The sequence below is a fragment of the Hypanus sabinus genome, chromosome 4 (genome assembly GCF_030144855.1).
Source record: "Hypanus sabinus isolate sHypSab1 chromosome 4, sHypSab1.hap1, whole genome shotgun sequence".
Taxonomy (NCBI): Eukaryota; Metazoa; Chordata; class Chondrichthyes; order Myliobatiformes; family Dasyatidae; genus Hypanus; species Hypanus sabinus.
Window position 1 is genome coordinate 151,914,858 of NC_082709.1, and position 20,593 is coordinate 151,935,450.

The window sequence follows — 20,593 nt, forward strand, 5'->3', positions numbered from 1 at the left end:
TACCAGAGGATTGGAGGATAGCCAATGTTGTTCCACTGTTTGAGAAAGGCTCTAAAAGATAAACCAGGAAATTACAGGCTGGTGAGCCTGACGTCAGTAGTGGGAAAGATATTGGAAGGTATTCTGAGGGACCAGATACAGTCGGCCCTCGTTATCCACGAATTCCGCATGCGTGAATTCAACCAACCGCAAATCGCGAAAACCCGGAAGTGCTCTTCCAGTACTTGTTCAAGCATGTACAGACATCTTTCTTGTCATTATTCCCTAAACAATGCAGTATAACAACTATTTTACATAGCATTTACATTGTATTATAAGTAATCTAGAGATGATTTAAAGTATATGGGAGGATGTGCGTGGGTTATTGTGGATTGGGATCGGAAAAAAATCAGAAGTTCTCTTACTATGTAAGTCAGAATAGGTACATCTGGTATTATTTAGTGTCAGTTAGTCAAACGTTTGCATTCGTATATAGTATATATTTTACCTTTCTATGCATATAAAACACTTAAGAATGTATGTTTCAGCACCGGGCTCAGGAAGTTCCGGAGTTCAGTCCAGTGACAGATCACTATCGAGTGCGCTCTCCACTGTGCCGGGTTGACGTGGAGGATCAAAAACCCAGTAATTAAACCACTGTGTTGCTTAGTAATAATTGTAGCTTTCATCGGGGAACACTTTATCACTTTCTCACTTTATCCTTTAAAATTGTTCCGATCGTTGACTGACTATAGCCCAACGCTTTTCCAATGACCGATGGTGTTTCACCTCTTTCTGATCACTTTATTATTTCCACTTTATTTTCAATCATGATCGTGATTATTTTTGTGAACAGAAACAGGTTCAGAACTCTGCTGCTGGGTCCTAATGTCCACTGCACTGAGACAGATTAAATAAGCTCTGGGGTTCCACTGGGTCCTAAGATCCATCGCATAGAGCCAGGTTGAATAAGTGACTTGAGCATCCGTGAATTTTGGTATCCGCGAGGGGTCCTGGAACCAATCCCTCGTGGATAAGGAGGGCCAACTGTATACAAGTATTTGGATAGAATGGACAGATTAAGAATAGTCAGCGTGGCTTTGTGCATGGTGCATCTTGTCTAACCAATCTTGTAGAGTTTTTTGAGGAAAGTTGATGAAGGCAAGGCAGTGGATGCTGCCTACATTGGATTTGACAGTGGGAGGTTGGTCAAGGAGGTTCAGTTACTCGGCATTCAAGATGGGGTAGTAAATTGGATTAGACATTGGCTTTGTGGGAGAAGCCAGAGAGTGGTGGTAGAGGGTTAACTCTCTAACTAGAGGCCTGTGATTAACTGAGCACTGTAGGGATCGGTGTTTGTCATCTATATCAACAAACTGGATGACAATGTGTTTAACTGATTAGCAAATTTGCGGATGACACCAAGGTTGGGGTGTAGTGGAGAGCAAGAAAGGCTATCGTGGCTGGCAGAGGGATCTGGATCAGCTGGAAAAACAGCAGATGGAATTTAATGGCGATAAGTGCACTTCGGTTGGATCAGCCAGCGTAGGCCTTGCACAGTGAACCATCGGGCACTGAGGAGTGAAGGGGTAGAAGGAGGAGATCTGGGAATGCAGGCCCAGAATTCATTGAAAGTGGTGTAACAAGTAGATGAGGTCATAAAGAAAGCTCCTGGCACATTGACACTTACAAATCAATCTATTGAGTATAGGAGATGGGGTGTTATGTTGGAATTGTATAAGACATCGGTGAGACCTAATTTGGAGTACTGTGTGCAGTTTTGGTCACCTACTTGCGGGGAAGATGTAAACAAGGTTGAAAGAGTGCAGTGAAGATTTAAAAGGATGTTGCTTGATCTGGATGACCTGAATTGTAGTGAAAGATTGAATAGGTAGGTACTTTATTCCTTGGAACATAAAAGATTAAGAAGAGATTTGATAGAGATGTACAAAATTATGAAGGGTATAGGTTGGATGGAACTACAGCTGGGGGTCATGGGTCCAGGCTGAAAGGTGAAAAGTTAAGGGAAGCATGAAGGGAAACCTGTCCTCTGAGGGTTGTGAGAGTGTGGAACAAGCTACCAGCACAAGTGGTGCAGGCAAGCTTGATTTCAATGTGTAAGAGGTTTGATAGGTACATGGATGGTAGGGATATGGAGGGCTGTGGTCCTGGAGCCAGTCGATGGGAGTAGGCAGTTTAAATGGATCGGCATGCACCAAATGGGCCAAAGGGCCTGTTTCTGTGCTGTACTTTTCTATGACCTTGTCCTCAATACCTCCTTGTGCAATTGGATTCTCGATCCCTTCACTTGCAGACCCCAGTCAGTTCTATCTCCTCATTTGGAGATATTTTTGGAGTCTGCATCAGCACAAATGCATCACAGGACTGTGTGCTTGGTCCCCTGCTCTACTCGCTTTACACTTATGACTGTGTAGCTAAGCACCACTCCAATGTCATATTCAAGGTTGCTGATGGCATTGCTGTGGTAGACCAGGTCAAAGGTGGTGATGAGTCAGCGTATAGGAGGGAGATTAAAAATCTAGCTGAGTGGTGCTCAGACTCTCACTCAATGTCAGCAAGACCAAGGAGCTGATTATTGACTTCAGGGGAAGGAAACCAGAGGTCGGAGTACCAGAGGTGGACAGGGTCAGCAATTATGAAGAAGGCACGGCCTCTACTTCCTTAGGAGTTTGTGGAGATTCAGCATGACATCTAAAACTTTGACAAATTTCTATAGATGTGAAGTGGAGAGTAAATTGACTGGCTGCATCACAGTCTAGTATGGAAACACCGATGTTCTAGAATGGAAAATGCCACAAAAAGAAGTGGATATGGCCCAGGCCATCATGAGTAAAGCCCTCCCTACCATTGACGTGAAACGCTTTTGCAGGAAAGCAGCATCCATCATTAGGGACTCTCACCATCCAGGCTTACTCTCTTTTTACTGCTGCCATCAGGAAGAAGGCCTCAGGACTCTCACCAGCAAGTTCAGGACTAGTTATTACCCCTCAACCATCAGGCTCTTGAACCTTCACTTGCCCTATCATTGAAAAGTTCCTAAAACCAATGGACTCGCTTTCAATGACTCTTCATCCCATGTTCTTGATGTTTATGTGTTTATTTTATTTATACACATTTTCTTTCTTTTGGTATTTCTGCAATTTGTTGAATGGTCAGGTTTGTGCAGTCTTTCACTGATTCTTTCAGTTATTATTTATTGTATAGTTATGGGATTTATTAAATGCTCCCAAAGGTGTGTGCCTCAAATAGCCTCGAACATCCAAGTCTAGCTCCTGGCCCTGACATGTGGCTTAGGTATTAAGCTTGGCGGAACCATTTGTACTGACAGGACTAAAGTTGTATTACTGGTGGCTTAAAACCAGTTGCTTCAGGCAGATGGGGCTTGTCAGCCGTGGTTGGCAGCTCATCTAGAGATGGAAAACTCTGATCTCAAACCTCCGCTGCCTTGCGGCTACACCCATTCACGGGGAAGGCTTTGGGAGTAAACCTTGAGGGAGTGAGTCTGGAGCTGGAATCCCTGAGGCAGTGCTGCATTGAGTTCAAGACTGCTAGTACCAGACTTGTCAGTCTCTGCTGCTCCTTTGCGGTTCACTAGATGTGTGGAGAAAGGGAGCTTGCTTCATGGCAGCAGCTTAGCTCTCCATATTGTACTGCCCCAGCTTGCATATCTAAACAGCTGGGATGCAGCATCCACTGACTGAGACCCTCCTAGGATTTATTGGGTACACCTGCAAGAAAATGAATCTTCAGATTGTATATAGTGACATATATGTACTTGGATAATAAATTCACTTGTAATGTTTGAACTTCGAACTAGTAAACGTAGCAGGTTTTTAAAAACCAGTCTGTTTACTTCTGGAATAAGCACATTGGCAACTTTTCTAGTTTATCAGCAGTTGCCAAGGTTTGCTTAATTCCAGTCTTTCTTCCAAGGTGATTTTAAGCCAACCAAAAGTCAGTACAGAATGATGGCATTTTGTTCAAGGCCCAAAAGAAAGATAACTCCTAGTGATCCTCCACATTCTCTAAACTTAATACATACCTTCTCTAAGGACGCACATTGGCAGTAAACTTCACTTAGTACACACTGTTCTCATTATTGTTTTCTATAGTGATAACCTGCTGTTTTGCCAAATGATGCCATGAAAATGATTATTCGTGCAAAATGTATACTGTAAAGTTCTCTTTGTGCTTCATCAGTTAATGCATGGGTGCTGAGATATTGGGAGGCAATCAAATGGTTAACTTGAGGAACCGTGTAAAGCCAGTGTGTAGTTTTCCCATGGTGAATGCTGTTGTTGCTATGCAGAATTTAACTTGATGGATGTCGTTGCTGAAAGGTGGCTATACAGTATGCTATAACTGTAAGTCATGAATCCACTCATTTGGGGTGATTACTGAAAGAAACGACAGGAAAGCGGTTATAAGTTTTCATGTAGATGTAACTAGGGGGTTGTTGATTCCGTACAGAATTGTTTGACTTTCAATTTTATAGCCTTGGCTGTTTCTCGCACCCATCATGACGGTCACTGATTCATTTTATGTAATTTGTTGATCTTGTGCATAGCCTCTTCTTGCCAGTCAAGGATGTCTGATGCAGTTAATTTGCATACCATCACATTTTAACTGTGTGCTGCCACATGATGTGGAAATGTTTTGGTACTGAAAATTACAGGAATGCGACCTTCAGTTTGAAATGTAATCAATGTTTGTATTAAGCATTTGTCCCTTTCACCAAAGAATTTCAACGATTCAATGTATTCGACGGTGCTATTATTCTTAATCTACCACTGAAATTCTGTTATGTGTAGATGGCAGAAGCCTCCACTGCTCGGTATGGAGCCAATGCACCTCTTTCCCCACTGGATGGAATTCCTGTGTGCATTAAAGAGGAACTGAAAGTTGTAAGTATAATACTGTTCGATTGAAGATTAACCAGTGTGTGAATATTTGAGAATAAGAAACAGTTTCGGATGAGTACCATCCATTGATCTGTGTGTATGGTTCCTAGAGCCAAAAGCTGAAGAACTGAGGAGAGGAGCAGAGAAGAAAGTTAATTTGAGGCATTGTTTGAAGATATTCTGCCAGGGGGAGAAATGATGTTGCTGGTTCCCAAAATCTCTTCTGCTGAAAATGTAGGACTTGCCAGCATAAGCACTGGCCTGATGAGCCTATAAGGCTTGGGACAGACTTGCAGTAAAGCAGCAGATCTTTTGCCTGAATCATTTGGGGGTGGGGAGGGAAAGAGTATTTAGAGATCAAGACTGCAGCCCATGCACAACACTGAGGTTCATTGGGTAGCACCAATCCCTGTTTTTCCATATGCTGCTGATACCTAAACAATCCAACAGCAAGAATCTTGCGGCACTGTCAAGATGCCACCAACCCTGTCTATGCATAATCCACTAAATACATTTGCTCCCTTTTCTTTCCAACTTCAGTATCCTATCCCATCACCAGACCCAAGTTCCATTCTATCAGATTCTTTGGGGGGGATAACGTCATTCACATGACTCCAAAACAGAAACTCTTCTCCCTGTTCTGACATAGAGATTACCAAACAAAGAAAAAGAATCAAGGTTGTGTTTAATTTTTTTTTCATGATGAAATGCAGCATCCCCGGTGGCCTTTCATAATTTTTCTTTTCAAATAATTAATAAATAAATAAATAAATAAATAATTCCTGACTGCCTATTGAAGGTGTTTTGGATTAGAAGTCCGTACCCCCCTATAAGAAGTTGTGCACTAATATATTGTAACAAAGTTGAAGGCTCCTGCCCCAGTTAGACTGCTGCCCGCTTGGCTACTGTCTTGCACAATATATTGTGCAAAAAATGTTTGGTATCCCTGGTTGAGCCCTGGAGGTGCTTTTGAAATGATGATACTTAAAATGTATCCCAAACACTCAACTCGCTTCTCTTGTGAACTTTCTTCTGTTATTAGTTAACTTTGATGTATAAAGTACAACTACATATTGGTTCTCTGCAATGTTCCCAGGTCAAGGCTGTCAACTTTGTGCTCAATTTCAAAACAGTTTGTTATTTTTGACTGATAACTAGGTTTAAAGTTTAAGAGAATGACATACTTATGTTATGAACCCACATTTTCATTCCTGCTTTTTGGGTCAATTTAAATTGCAAACCAAAATGTTAGGCGAGATTGATGTATTTTGGTGTTTTATATTTTTTGGATTTAAGTGTACTGTTTTATGATTTGCACAAGGCACATGGGAGGTTTTGTCTGTACTGCATTTGTTCTCCTAGTTCCTCAAAACTGTTTGTTACAGAACTATTTCTTAGATTAAGAACTCTTTGTGCTGATGCTGTCTGTACAGTGTACATACTGTGCTTCAGTATGACTATCAAACGTGGACAAAGATGTTCACCCATGTGTGCAGAGAGGAGAGAGTGACCAATATAGAATCTGCATTTGATGGCATAGATGAACGTGCACAGATATTCTTTCAAAGAAAAATTGAGGTATTCAGAAGTAAATTTGTGTTTTATTTGTAAGGATAGAATTGTCAAATGGTAGAGGGCCACGCTTTAAAGTGAGGGGGGTGAAAGTGTCAAAGAAATTTGAGGAATTGAGTGTGGTAGGTGCCTGGCACATGCTGCTGGGGGAAGTGTGGAAGCAGTTACGTTAACAACATTTAAGAGGCATGTAGGCAAAAAATGAAAAGGCAGGGAATGAGGATGTATTGAGATTTTAAGTAAAATGGAATATTCTGGAAGTATTTAGCAAGTCAGATAGCATCTGTGGAGAGAGAAAGAATTTGGAAGTTAGAGGGCCAAGATGTTCCAGAAGATATGGGAGCAGAGTTAGGCCATTTAGCCCATCGAGTTGGCATTGCCCTTTGATCATGGCTGATTTATTTTCCCTCTCGACACCATTTTCCTGCCTCCTCCCCCCCCCCTTACTAATAATGAACCTCCAGGTGAAATATACCTAAGGACGTGCTCTTCACAGTGATTCACTACTGTCTGGCTAAATAAATTCCTCTATTTCTTTCCTGAAGGAATATCTTTCTGTTCTGAGACTGTGCCCACTGGTCACTATTGGAAACCTCCTGTATGCATTCACTCTGTCAGGGCTTTTCAATAGTTTGTAGGTTTAATGAGGCAACCCCTGCCCCCATTCTTCTAAACTCCAAAGACTACAGGCTCAGAGCCATCAAACACTCCTCATTCATATTTGGTGTCAGAAAGGATTACACCAAGGGAGCAAGAAAACAGGGGAACTGAAACTATTGATCCTCCATTTAAGAAAGAACTAAATGGAACCTCTGGACAGCCTGCTGTGGGGTGAAGATGTAGAGAGCTTGACTATGTAAGAAACTGGATAAGTAGAGGTGGGTTGTCTGTATGATGGGGATGCATCTGAAGAGAATGGCGGGGGGGGGGGGGTAGAGAATAGATTTTAAACAGGAAGAAGTAAATCCAATCAGTAGAAAGAAGTGGCATAGAATTATAGGTAGAGCTAAGAAACTGCAAGGGTAAAGTGACCCTGCTGGGAGTTGTTTCCAGATCTCTGAACAGTAGCAAAGATGTGGGCTGCAAATTACAATGTGAGATAAAAAATGTCTGTCAAAAGGACAACGTTGCAATAGTCTTAGGGGAATTTCAATGTGCAAGTAGATCAGGAAAATCAGGTTGATGCTGGATCCCAAGAAGGGGAATTTGTAGAATGCCTACAAGATGACTTTTTAGAGCAGTTTAGGATTGAGCCCACTAGGGGATCAGCTATTCTGGATTGGGGGTTGTGCAATGAACCAGAATTGATTAGAGAGCTTAAGGTAAAGGAACCTTAAGGAGCCAGTCATCATAATATGATGGAATTCACCCTGCAGTTTGACAGGGAGAAGCTAAAGTCAGATGTATCAATATTACTGTAAAGAAGTGGTTCCCAACCTTTTCTATGCCCCACACCCCAGGAAATATTTGATTAATGTTCGCACCCCCTACAAAAGTAATATCACATTTGAAGATGAAGAAGTCTGATTTCTAATTTTTGAACCACATACAATACTGTGGCTGAACAAATTGAACTTTTTTTTAAAAAAAGCTTTTAACTCAGTGCATAAAATGCAAATATAAATTGAGCAATCAGATTCTAATTTATTCAGAAAAAATTGTAAACAGTAAAATCAATCCCAATTGTGAACATAAAATTCAATGACTTCTTTGCTCCTGCTTCTCATTCATGATTTTGTCAAAACGTGGAACTTTCTTGCTGACTGCGATCTGCAGGTCTGCCTGTTGATTCAGGCGATTCCTAGATTTTATTCTTGATTGACAAAAGAGAACTGAATCCAGATTCACACAGGTATGTTGTTGCAAATGGAACGAGGACACGGAGTGCTTTTCTACCAAGTCTTGGGAACCTATCCAGTGCTGCATGCCAAAACTCCTCCAAAGTCTTGCTTTCAAATTGCATTTCAAGAGCTCGATTTGTCTGCAAATCAATAAGATCTTCCTTCAGCTCTTCATCATCTGGCATTTTCTCCAAATTGTAGGAATATGGATTCATGATCTATTCTTCTGAAATCTTCAGTTCTCCAGCAGCAAAATATCCATCAAACGATTCTGACAGCATTTCCAAATGAGCCACAAATTCTTCACGCACAGTAGGAGTTATGGATTCAGCATCATCAACCATCACTTCTAGTGAAGGAAAATTTGAGAGACTGCCTTTTTCCATCCTTTGACGCCAAAGACGTAACTTTTCTTTGAAGACATTCAACTTTTCACAAGCCTTCAATATGTTTATCCCTTTTCCTTGAAGAGAAACACTCAGGTTATTCATACAAGTGAAGATGTCAGCTAAGTAAGCCAGCATTTGGGCAAATGCCTGTGATTCCATTGCCCCAACCAGATCACATTCACGCTCCTCTAGAAAAACTTTGATTTCTTCCCAAAGTTCAAAGAAGCAGATTAAAGCTTGTCCTTGTGACAACCAACAGACTTCAGTGTGGAAAAGCAAAACTGAATGCTCACTTCCCAGATCCTCACAATGATTTGAAGATGTGATGGTTCAAAGCAGGCCCCCTGATCCAGTTATCTTCGCACAGGTATCAAGGACTTTCTTCAAATTTGGAGGCAACATTTTTGATGCTTTACTCGCATTTTTTGATGACTGCTTTACTAAACCAGACATGCCTATAGCAAAGTATCACGAGAAATATGCTTTCTAATATTACAATATTATCTGTGGTTACGCCAAGATAAATCGTCAGGTAGAAATGCTACAGGGACATGATGCGACTTAATAGGCTACTCTTACTGAATTTACACACCTATTTCCGATGATTACCAGAGATATGAACTCCCATCACATGATTCAAAGTCCTCGGTGCTAACCATGATATCTCCTCAACTAACACAATTCAAAATTATCAACGATTCAAGAAAAAAACCTTTTTAAGAGGGGAAAAAAAGCCTTTGAAATTCAAAAATTACTTTAATGTATTGAAACAAATATGAATGAATGACTTCAGCTGCTTTTTATCAAAATGTGGCTTTATAAAATTTTATAATTGAATAATTTACCTATTGTCTGCAGGTTCGGTTTTAACACGAAGTCGTTACTCGATGGTTGCTACAGGATGTATAAAGATTTTGGCATTATGAGATGATTTTTAACTCTGAGATGTAACCTTCAAGCTAATATTGATGAGACTCCTCAACTCTGAGGTGTAACTTCTCAGGTAACACTGATGAGACTCTTCAGTGCTGACTTGAGCAGTGCGAGACTGGAGTGAGTTTACATCTCTCTCGACTCGGGCAGTGGGAGACTGGAGTGTGCTTGGGACAAACGTTACTTCCTGTCTTCCCCCGTGCTCCTCAGTCCTTCGCATTATATACAGGGAAGTCGGTGGCAACGAGGGAGGCGTTTGATTGGCTGGACAAAGCAGGGATAAGCACAGGATTGGCCGAGTGAATTCAAGTGACGGAGGGAGGCACGGTACGTGTGAGCAGAGGCCCCGAGGGGTGAAATACTTAATGAACTCTCGCAATTGTGAATTTGAGTGAAACAATATACAATGATTGTCAGATGTTGCGTTATAATGATTTTAAAAGCAATACACTGACAATTAGTTACTTTATGTATATGTTAATTCTGTTATTCTCTCCTTTTGATTAAATAAACAATGAGACTACTATCTATGCAACACAACCACCTATTACCACTTCTCAAGGCACACTGGCAGCCGGCTGATTGATGACTCATTACTCGTCAGTCAAGGAAACAAGCCACTCTTTGTCACACCTCCTGAAATTCCATCTCGCACCCCCTGGGGGTGCGGGCACCCCAGGTTGGGAACCACTGCTGTAAAGTAAAAGGGATGACTGAGGCATGAGAGAGAAGCTGGCTCAGATTGATTGGAAAGAAATACTGGCAGGGTTGATGGCACAACAGCAATGGCTGGAGATTCTGGGTGCAATTTGAAAGGCACAGGATAGATGCATCCCAAAGAAGTATTCTAAAGGCAGGATGATGCAGCCCTGGCTGACGAGAAGTCAAAGCCAACATAAAAGTGAAAGCGGGCAAGAATTAGTGGGAAGCTGGAGGATTGGGAAGCTTTTAAAAACCAGCAGAAAGCAAGTAAAAGGCCATAAAGAAGGAAAAGATGGAGTATGATGGTAAGCTAGCCAATAATATTAGAGGATACCAAAAGTTTCTTCAGATTTATGAATTGTAAAAGGGAGGTGAGAATAGATATTGGATGCTGGAAAATGATGATGGAGGACTATTAATGGTGGAAAAGGAACTGGCAGGTGCATCACCTTCAGCTTGGAAGACACTAGTAGTATGCTGGAAATCTGAGGGTGTCCGAGAGCAGAAGAGTGTGGTTGCTATTACTAGGAAAAGATTCTCAGGAAACTGAAAGGTTTGAAGGTAAATAAGTCACTTGGACCAGATGGTCTACACTCCAAGCTTCTGAAAGAGGTGGCTGGAAGAGATTTTGGAGGAACTAGTAATGATCTTTAAAGAATCAATGGATTCTGGCGTGGTTCTGGAGGACTTGAAAACTGCAAATGTCACTCCACTCTCCAAGAAGGGAGAGGCAGAAGAAAGTAAAGGCCAGTTAGCTTGACCTTAGTGGTTGGGAAAATGTTGGAATCAATCCTTAAGGATGTGGTTTTGGGGTATTTGGAGGCACATTATAAAATAAGCCAAATTGTTTCCTCTAGGGAAGATATTGCCTGACAAATCTGTTGGAATTCTTTTGAGGAAATAAAGAGCAAGATAGACAAAGGAAAATGTTGATGTTGTGTACTGGGGTTTTCAGCAGGCCTTTGACAAGGTGCCACACAAGAGGCTGCTTTACAAGTTAAGAGCCCATGGTATTACAGGGAAGATACTTAAATGGATAGAGCTTTGGCTGGTTGGTAGGAGGCAAAGAGTGGGAATAAAAGGGGGGGGGGGTGTTTTTCTGGTTGACTGCCAGTGACCAGAGGGATGCCACACGGGGCTACGTTGGACCACTTTTCACATGATAGGCCAGTGATTCGGATGTTGGATTTGTGGCCAAGTTTGCGGATGATATAAATATAGGTGAAAGGACATGTAGTGTTGAGGAAACTGAGAGGCTACCGAAGGGCTTGGGACAGATTAGGAGAATGGGTAAAGAAGTGGCAGATGGAATACAGTGTTGGTCATGCACTTTGGAACAATAAATAAAAGGGTAGACTATTTGTAAATGGAGAGACATTCAAAAATTGAGAGTCCTTGTGCAGGATTCCCTGAGGATTAATGTGCAGGTTGAGTCTATGGTGAGGAAGGCAAATGAGATGTAATTTCGAGAGGATTAGAATATAAAAGCAAGGATGTAATGTTGAGGATTTGTGAGAAGTTTTGGGCCATAAATTGAAATTGAGGTTTTATTTATTTTGGTCAGTACAAACATAACAAAAAGCAGCATTTTCAACATTCAGCATTGTCATTTTCATAAGACAAACTTAAATAATAATAATTTTTAAAACAGACAAAGGGTGTAGGCTGAAGCTACAGCTTATTACGCCTACCCTCTTACTTATACAGAACATATTTGGGGTCAACCATCACATCAAAACAAAAAATTTCATAATCTCATAACACAAGATTTAAGCCATTTATCTAAGAAGGGATGTGCTGACGATGGAGAGGGTGCAAAGGAGGTTCAGGAAAATGATTCCTGGATTGAAAGGCATGTTGTAAGAGGAGCATTTGCTGGCTCTGGGCCTGCACTCGCTGGAATTCAAAATGAGGAAGAATCTCAATGAAACCTATCAAATGGCAAAAGCTCTCGATAGAGTGGATGTGGAGAGGATGTTTCCTATGGTGGGAGAGTCTAAGACCACAGCCACAGAATAGAGGGCTGTCCATTTGGAATGAAGAATTTTTTTTTTAGCCCAAGAGTGATGAATATATGAAATTTTTTGCTACAGGCAGCTGCAGAGGCCAACTCATTAGGTTTATTTAAGGCAGAGTTTGATAGTTTCTTGACTGGTTGAGGCATGAATGTTTATGGGGAGAAGGCAGGAGATTGGGGCTGAGAGGGAAATGGATCAGCCATGATGAAATGGTGGAGCAGACTCAATGGGCCAAATGGACTAATTCTGCTCTTATGTTTTGTATTACATTGAAACACTGAAAACAGGAGTAGGCCCTGCTGGGTTCCTGCTGTATTTTGTGTGTGTTGCTTTGGGTTTCTGGCATCTGCAGATTTTCTTGTGTTTGTGAAAGGGGAGTAGGAACAGCCTTTCACTATCCACCCTGTCCTGTTAGAATTTTGGAGATATGAGGGCTGCAGGTGCTGGAATCTGGAGCAACAATCTGCTGGAGGAACTCTGAGGTTAAGAATTGTCTAGGAGTAAAGAAATTGCTGACATTTCAGGTTGGAACTCTGCAAAAGATCTTGATGCATGGTTTGACCATGAAATATCAACAATTTTATGGATAAGATCAGGCTGAAAAATGGTCCAGCAAGACAGTCTGGTTTGTGGATCGCGGAGAGGGGTTAGAAGCAGTCTCTCTATGTTTGCTGCAGCTATAGGACTGGGGGTTGTGGAGGGGTGATTTCCAGAGGGAATGACCCAATCTTCTTAAGGTAAAGATGTGGGGAGGCTTTGTGGAGCTAGTTTTCAGCTTCCACAAGGTTTGCCAAATGATAACAACACTCAATGCCTTATGTGCTGGCATTGACCGTCAAAACCTGAAGCAATCTTCAAGAATTCCTACAGCATGCCTTGAAGACATGCTTCAGGAGGGTGAACCCATGGAAAGCACCCAGCCCGGATGGGGTATCTGACTGAGTACTAAATTCCTGTGCTGATCAACTTGCTGGAGTGTTCATTGTTGTTTTTAATCTCTTGCTTCAGCAGTATGAGGTACCCAGCAGCTTCAAGCAGGCTGCAGTTATACTGGTGCCAAAGAAGAATGAGGTAACTTGCCTCTGACTATCGTCCAGTTGCACTTACATCCACAGTGATGAAGTGTTTTGAGAGATTGATGATGAAACACATGAACTTTTGCAGGTCCTCAGTAGATGCCGTTTCATTGGTTCTTCACTCAACTCTGGAACATCTGAAGAGAAACGATGCTCTTTATTTACTATATCTCAGCATTGAATACTATCGTACCCTCAAACTAATCAATAAGCTTCTCGGCTTCAGCTTCAATACCTCCTAGTGCAATTGAATCCTCAACTTCCTCACTAGCAAACCCTGATCAGTTTGAATTAGCAACAACATCTCCTCAATCTCCATCAGCGGTGAACCTCAAGGCTTTGTGCTTAGCCCTCTGCACTGCTTGCTTACACTTAAGTCTCTGAGGTTAAGTACAGCTCCAATGCCATATTTCAGTTTGCTAATGACACCATTTTCATTGGCAAATTCAAAGCACGTAGGAGGGAGATTGAATATCTGGCAGAGTGCTGTTACAACAACAACCTCTCACTCAGTGTCAGCAAGACGAAGGAGATGATTATTGACTTCAGGAGAAGGAAGCTGGAGGTCCACGAGCCAGTCCTCATTGGGGGACCATAGATGGAGAGGATTAGCGACTTTAAATTCCATGGTGTTATCTTTTCAGAGGATTTACCTTGGGTCAATATGAAGAAAGCACGGCAATGCAACTACTTGCTGTAAGCTTGTGCCTGTGAGGCTAAGCACAATCCCAATGTCATACTGAAGTTTGTTGAGGACAATGCTGTCACTGGCTGGATCAAAGGTGGTGACGATAGGAGTGAGATTGACAATCTAATTGAGTGGTGCCACAACAACCTCTCACTCAGTATCAACCACTCGATTATCTTGGTAATGGTGGGAGTGGACAGTTATTTTTCAGACTGTAGGCTTGTGACCATTGGTGTATCACAGGGACTGGTGCTTGAATGCAGTTGTAAGTTTATGGATGACAGCATAATTAATAGTATAGTGGATGGTGAAAAGCTTTCCTAAGGTTACCACAGGATATAGATCGATAAGGAAAGTGGCCAAGGGAATGGTAGATTGAATTTAACTCCCAAGTGCTAAATGATGCATTTTAGGAAGTTAAACCAGACCTGGTCCCTGGGGAGCATAGAACAGCTAGACCAGCAAGTATTTAGTAGCTTGCAAGGTAACTAAGATGGCCCGGAAGGCATAAGGCATACATTCCTTCATCATCTAAGGCACAGAATACAAGTGTTGAGTCGTCCTTTTATGGTTGTACTTGAAGTTATTTGGGTCACACTGGATTATTTCATCAGTTCTGTCATGGCACTAAAAGAAAATGTAATTAAGCTAGAGATGAGGTAGAAAAGAATCTTGATCCAGATTAGGGGAGAGAGAGACTGAGAAGGGACTTGATAGAGGTATATTAAATTGCTGGAGGCGTAAATACACAGATAGCCAGAGTCTGTTTCTCATGTATGGGGTGTATAGGCTCCTACACTCTTAACAAGAAGAGGATTATGATGGTGGGACAGAATTGCAGTCAACAGGATGAGTTGCAATGCAAAATGCAGACAAAATCGAAAAGGGTGAATACAGGACTGGAGGTGTTGTATTTGAATGTGCGCAGTATATGGAATAAGGTAGATGAACTTGTAGCACAGTTACAGATTGGCATGAACTGTAAGAACTAGGCATCACTGAATCATGGCTGGAAGAAGATTAAAGGATAAAAGGATTAAATGTCCAAGGATACACATTATATTGAAAGGAGTGGCAGTAAGACTGAGGACGTGATGTTGCTCTGTTGGTTTATATATATATATATATAAAAAAAATCAAATCATTAGAAAGAGGTGATGTAGGGTCGGAAGATTGGACAGAGCAAGGAACTGCAAGGGTAAAAAGACCCTGGTGGGAGTTTTATACACACCCCAAACAGTAGTGTAGATGTGGTCTGCAAATTACATTGAGAAACAGAAATGCACGCCAAAAGGGCAATTTTACAATTGTCATGGGGGATTTCAATATGCAGGTAGATTGGGGAAAATCAGGTTGATGGATCCCAGGAGGGGGAATTTCTAGAATGCCTACAAGATAGCTTTTTAGAGCAGTTTGTGGTTGAGCCCACTTGGGGATCAGCAGTTCTGGATTGGGTGTTATGCAGAGAACTGGAATTGATAAGAGAGCTCCAGAAAAAGAACCCTTCAGGGAAAGTGATCACAATATGATCGTATTCATCCTGAAATATGAGAAGGAGAACCTAAAGTCAGATGTATCAGTGGAGTAAAGGGAACTAGAGGTGTAGAAGAGGTACAAAGTTGATTGGGAAGGTAGTCTAGCAGGAATGACAGTGAAACAGCAATGGCTAGAATTTCTGGAAGCAACTCAGAAGGCATGTGATATATACATCCCAAAGTGGAAGAAGTGTTCCAAAGGCAACATGACACAGCCATGTGTAACCCTCCAGCTCGTGTTTGTCCAGGGAAAAACAGCCTTTGGCCCCTCCAAACTGAGAAATCATGTTTGTGTGGATGCTGTGTGATGTACCACCCAGTTAGAAACCCACAACACAAATTATCAGACTGTACACCATATGCAATTAAATGACTGAACTTTATGAATCTAATCTAGATATAGGATTAGTAATGAAAATAGGGAAAAAAGGGCTTATTTCAAGGAAAAGTCGAAAGTGCAATTTGGAGCTCACTAATTCACCATTCTTCCACCATTGATCTCCTCTGAGCTTCGCCGACCTTCGGGCCCTCAGATCCCAGTCCATTCTGTCCGATGGTCTACCAGCTCTCTCCACATGTGTCCTTCCTTGTAATCCCTCCTTGACCAAAGACTGTGAAAAGTCTCCTTCCAGATCCACAAGACAGAGCAACAACCTCCAACTGGCTAACATGCATACCACAGTCCTGTTATCTCCAGCCATAACCCAAACATTGCTGCTACAGAGAAACTGCTACCTCAGCAGTGAAACATTACAAAGAAGACATTACATCAGTAGTGAATCCTTACAGCGTGTTACACGTGGCTAACAAGAGAAGTCTAAGCCAACATAACAGACAAATAGGGCGTATAATAGAGCAAAAATTTGTGGGAAGTTGGGGGATTGGGAAGCTTTTTAAAAACCAATGGAGGCAACTAAAGTTATTAAGAAGGTAAAGATGGAATATGAAAGTAAGCTAGCCAGTAATATCAGAGGATACCAAACGCTGCTTCAGATACAGGAAGAGAGATGAGTGAATATCAGACCGCTGGAAAATGATGCTGGAGAGGTAGTGATGGGGGACGAGGAAATGGCAGACTAACTGAATAAGTATTTTGCAACAGTCTTCATTGTGGATGACACTAGCAGCATGGTGGAGGTGTCAGGGGTCATAAAGTGTGTGAAATTACCATTACTAGTGAGAAGGTTCTTGGGGAAACAAAGGTACAGAAGTTACCGGGTCTGGATGGTGTACATCCCCTGATTCCGAAAGAGTTGGCTGAAGAGATTGTGGAGGCATTAGTAATGATTTTTTAAGAATCGGTAGATTATGGGTTGGTTCGAGAAAACTGGAAAATTGCAAATGCCACACCACTCTTCAAGAAGGGAGAGAGGCAGAAGAAAGGAAACTATAGCCTGTTAGTCTGACCTCAGTAGTTAGGAGGATGCTGGAGTCGAATATTAAGAATGAATTCTTAGGGTACTTAAAGGCACATGGTATTCATCATGATTTCCTCAATGGAAAATCTTGCCTGACAAATCTGTTGGAATTCTTTGAAGAAATAACCAGCAGGATAGATAAAGGAGAAGTGGTTGATGTTGTGTACTTTGATTTTCTGAAGGTCATTGACAGGGTGCTACACATGAGGCTGCTTAACAAGTTATGAGCCCATGGTTTTACAGGAAAGATTCTAACTCGGATAAAGCAGTGGCTGATTGGCAGGAGGTAAAGAGTGAGAATAAAGTGAACCTTTTCTGGTTGGCTGCCAGTGACTAGTGGTGTTTCACAGGGTCTGTAATGGGACAGATTCTTTTTTCGTTACACTGTATGTCAGTGATTTGGATGACAGAACTGATGGCTTTGTTGCCAAGTTTGCAGACAATATGATGATAGGTGGAGGGGCAGGTAGCTCTGAGGAGGTAGAGAGGCTACAGAAAGTCTTGGATTAGGAGAGTGACAATGTCAGAAAGTGTATGGTCATGCACTTTGGTAGAAGAAATGAAATGAAAGGGTAGATTTTACTTTAAATGCAGAAATACAAAAAGCTGAGGTGCAAATAGATTTACAAGTCCTTGTACAAGATTCCCTGAAGGTTAATTTTCAGGTTGAGTCTGGTGAGGAAGGCAAATGCACTGTTGGCATTCCTTTCAAGAGGACTAGAATATAACAGCAAGAAGTCTTTATAAAGCACTGGTGAAACATCACTTGGAGTATTTTGAGCAGTGTTGGGCCTCTTATCTCACAAAGGACATTCTGAAACTGGAAAGGATTCAAAGGAGGTTCAGGAAAATAATTCAGGATTGAATGGCTTGTCATATGAAGAGCATTTGATGGTTCTGGGCCTGTATTCACTAGAATTCAGAAGAATGAGAGGTGACCCAATTGAATTGTGAAAGGATTTGGACTTTCCCAGCAGAGGAAACATCCTCTCCACATCCACTCTACCAAGTTGAGAGGACACAGCCTCAGAATAGAGTGGTGATCTTTCAGAACAAAGATGAGGAATTTCTTTAACCAGAGACTGGTGAATCTGTGGAATTTGTTGCCACAGGCAGCTGTGGAGGCCAAGTCCTTATGTATATTTAAAGCAAGGGGTTGTTAGATTCTTGATTGGTCAAGGCATGAAGGGATATGCGGAGAAAGCAGGAGATTAGGGCTGAGAGGAAAATGGATCAGCCATGATAAAATGGTGGAGCAGACTTGATGAGCTAAATGGCCTAATTCTGCTCCTATGTCGTCTTGTACATTAAGTTAAAATGAGATGGAGTTTTACAGTAAATCTAAGGAGTAAATTTTTCATAGTATAGTTGAAATTTGGAATGAGCTGTCAGTGGTGATGAAGTCAAGAGTAATAATAGTGTTTAAGAGACATCTGGACAAGTTTAAATGAGTTGGGTACAAAGAGGCATTGTATTAGTGCAGGCATATGGAATTGGTTATGTTGATGCTAGGCATGTTGACAGCATGGAAATGATGGGCTGAAGGGCCTGTTTCTATACTGTACAACTCTGCTATTGAATGGATAAAACTATCAACTTGTATCTCATAGACCTGCAGCGATGGCGTGTCAAAATGAATCTGAAGTTACAAATTTGGCAAGCTGTAAATGAGCTCTTCTGTCATACTGACTTTTAAATTGTCATATAGAATGAGGTTCTTTTATACCTGTTGGGGGCTGTGAAATTTAATGACCGTTATGCTCTGAATATTTTTGCATGCAAATTACTTTGGTTGGGGCACAAACTTGAGATGGTGTGAATTATAAATGGTGGAAGTACAGTGCTGCTTAGTAATCTGATCACATTTTAATTGCTGGTACTTAGTTTTTGCATATCGTATTCAATTTACAGACCAATTTCATTATTATATCTGTCAGCATTCAACAAGTTTCTTCTTTTAAACATTACTTTTGTGTAGGTTCCGTACTATCATAGGGTGGGAACTGTTTATCTTGGCGAGGAGCAAGAAACTGAAGATGCCACAGTTGCCAGAAAGTTACGAGAGGCTGGAGCAATTATTATTGGTGTTTCCAATATGCACGAGCTTGGACTGGGAGTAACTGGCTGTAATGTCAACAGGTGATCCAGAAATTATTACTCATTTACAACTTCGGCTGTGTAATTCAGTGACTAAAAAACAGACTAGGTGTGTTTTTAGGTGCCTGACCTTCATTTTTCAGTACTTTTGTCTTGAATACTCGGCCTCTGTAGATTATTGATTTTTAATTTTTAATTTCAGTTCTGTTTTCTCACAGCAAATATTCTAAATAATATGGAATTGGAGAACTTCCCAATGGAATTGTGAGCAGTTGTACTGGGGAGCTTAATCAATTCAAATTTGACACTTGGCATGTTAGGAAATACAAGAGACTACAGATGCTGGAATTTGGTGCAACAAAAAATGTTCTGCAGGAGCTCATTGGGGCCTAACACAAGGTTTCAACTCAAAACATCTGAGTTTCTTTCTCATACTCGTGTACATGCCTCGCTGAGTTCCTCCAGCAAATTGTGATTACAAGAAGATACAAGAGCAAATGGCCAAAAGTTAGACAGTGGAGATAATCTGAGCGGAGAGAGGCTTAAGAGATGGGGAGTATAATTTTATGCGTTTCCTTACTAGTGATTTTTTTTTTAAATGGCTGGTAAGTTTCAGAATCTAGTTTATTATCACTTTGTGGCAGCAGTACAGTGCAATATATAAAAATTACTCAAGTTACAATTAATCAATAAATAGTGCAAAAGAGGAGTAGCAAAGTAGTGGTCATGGGTCACTCAAAAATCCGATGGCAGAGGAGAAGGTGTTTCAAAAATATTGAGTGTGCATCTTCAGACCCCTGTACCCTCCTCCCTGAGGGGATAAATGAGAAGAGGGCATTCTAAACAATCAGAATTGTGCTGCTGCAGCCTTTGTGATTGAGTGTTTTGTATACCAAATGTAGAGAATTTAAGTATTCCAAGTCCTGGTATGATCCAGGATCTAGTGTTTCCCAGTGTATAGGACGAATAAACTCTTCTCTAGCTTTCAGCCTGGTACAGGTATTGATTTTAACCAATGTTTTGATAACGAGCTCTGCCATTTTCGTCATAGTTGATGCCTAGACATGTCTAGTCCAGTGGTGTTTATACCCCCGTCATCTGTCCCTCCTGATTGGTTAGTCCTCACCCAATCAGGTTTTGGTTGTCCCACCTAGTTTCCAATTGAATTCCAGTTCTTGCATAAAGTGAGACATTCATCTTTGTTAAAGTTCTTTTTCTCTAGCTTTATGTCAAAGGCTTCCTTCACCAGGCGGTCCCAAAACCTATTGGTGCAGCATGGTAGTTTTGTGCCATTAAAGTCAATCCTATGGCAGTTGCAAATGCAATGTTTTGCTACTGCTGATTTCTCTGGGTAATAATGGTGAGGATTTTGAGGAGAGGAAGTAAGTTGATTATGGAGCATCCATCAGCCGGACAGGATGCA

The 20,593-nt window shown here is 41.3% G+C and overlaps 1 protein-coding gene and 1 long non-coding RNA gene across 2 annotated transcripts in view; one reads left to right on the plus strand and one right to left on the minus strand.

The window, feature by feature from the left end:
• The window catches only part of LOC132393336 (uncharacterized), a 105,334-nt gene that overhangs the window by 31,671 nt on the left and 53,070 nt on the right, over positions 1–20,593 (plus strand). The window contains exons 7-8 of the mRNA XM_059968440.1: positions 4,812–4,904; positions 19,052–19,212. Coding sequence (XP_059824423.1) covers positions 4,812–4,904; positions 19,052–19,212 — 254 coding nt within the window. The remainder of the gene's footprint in view (positions 1–4,811; positions 4,905–19,051; positions 19,213–20,593) is intronic.
• The window catches only part of LOC132393343 (uncharacterized), a 103,078-nt gene that overhangs the window by 27,324 nt on the left and 55,161 nt on the right, over positions 1–20,593 (minus strand). The gene's annotated exons all lie outside the window — the stretch shown is intronic.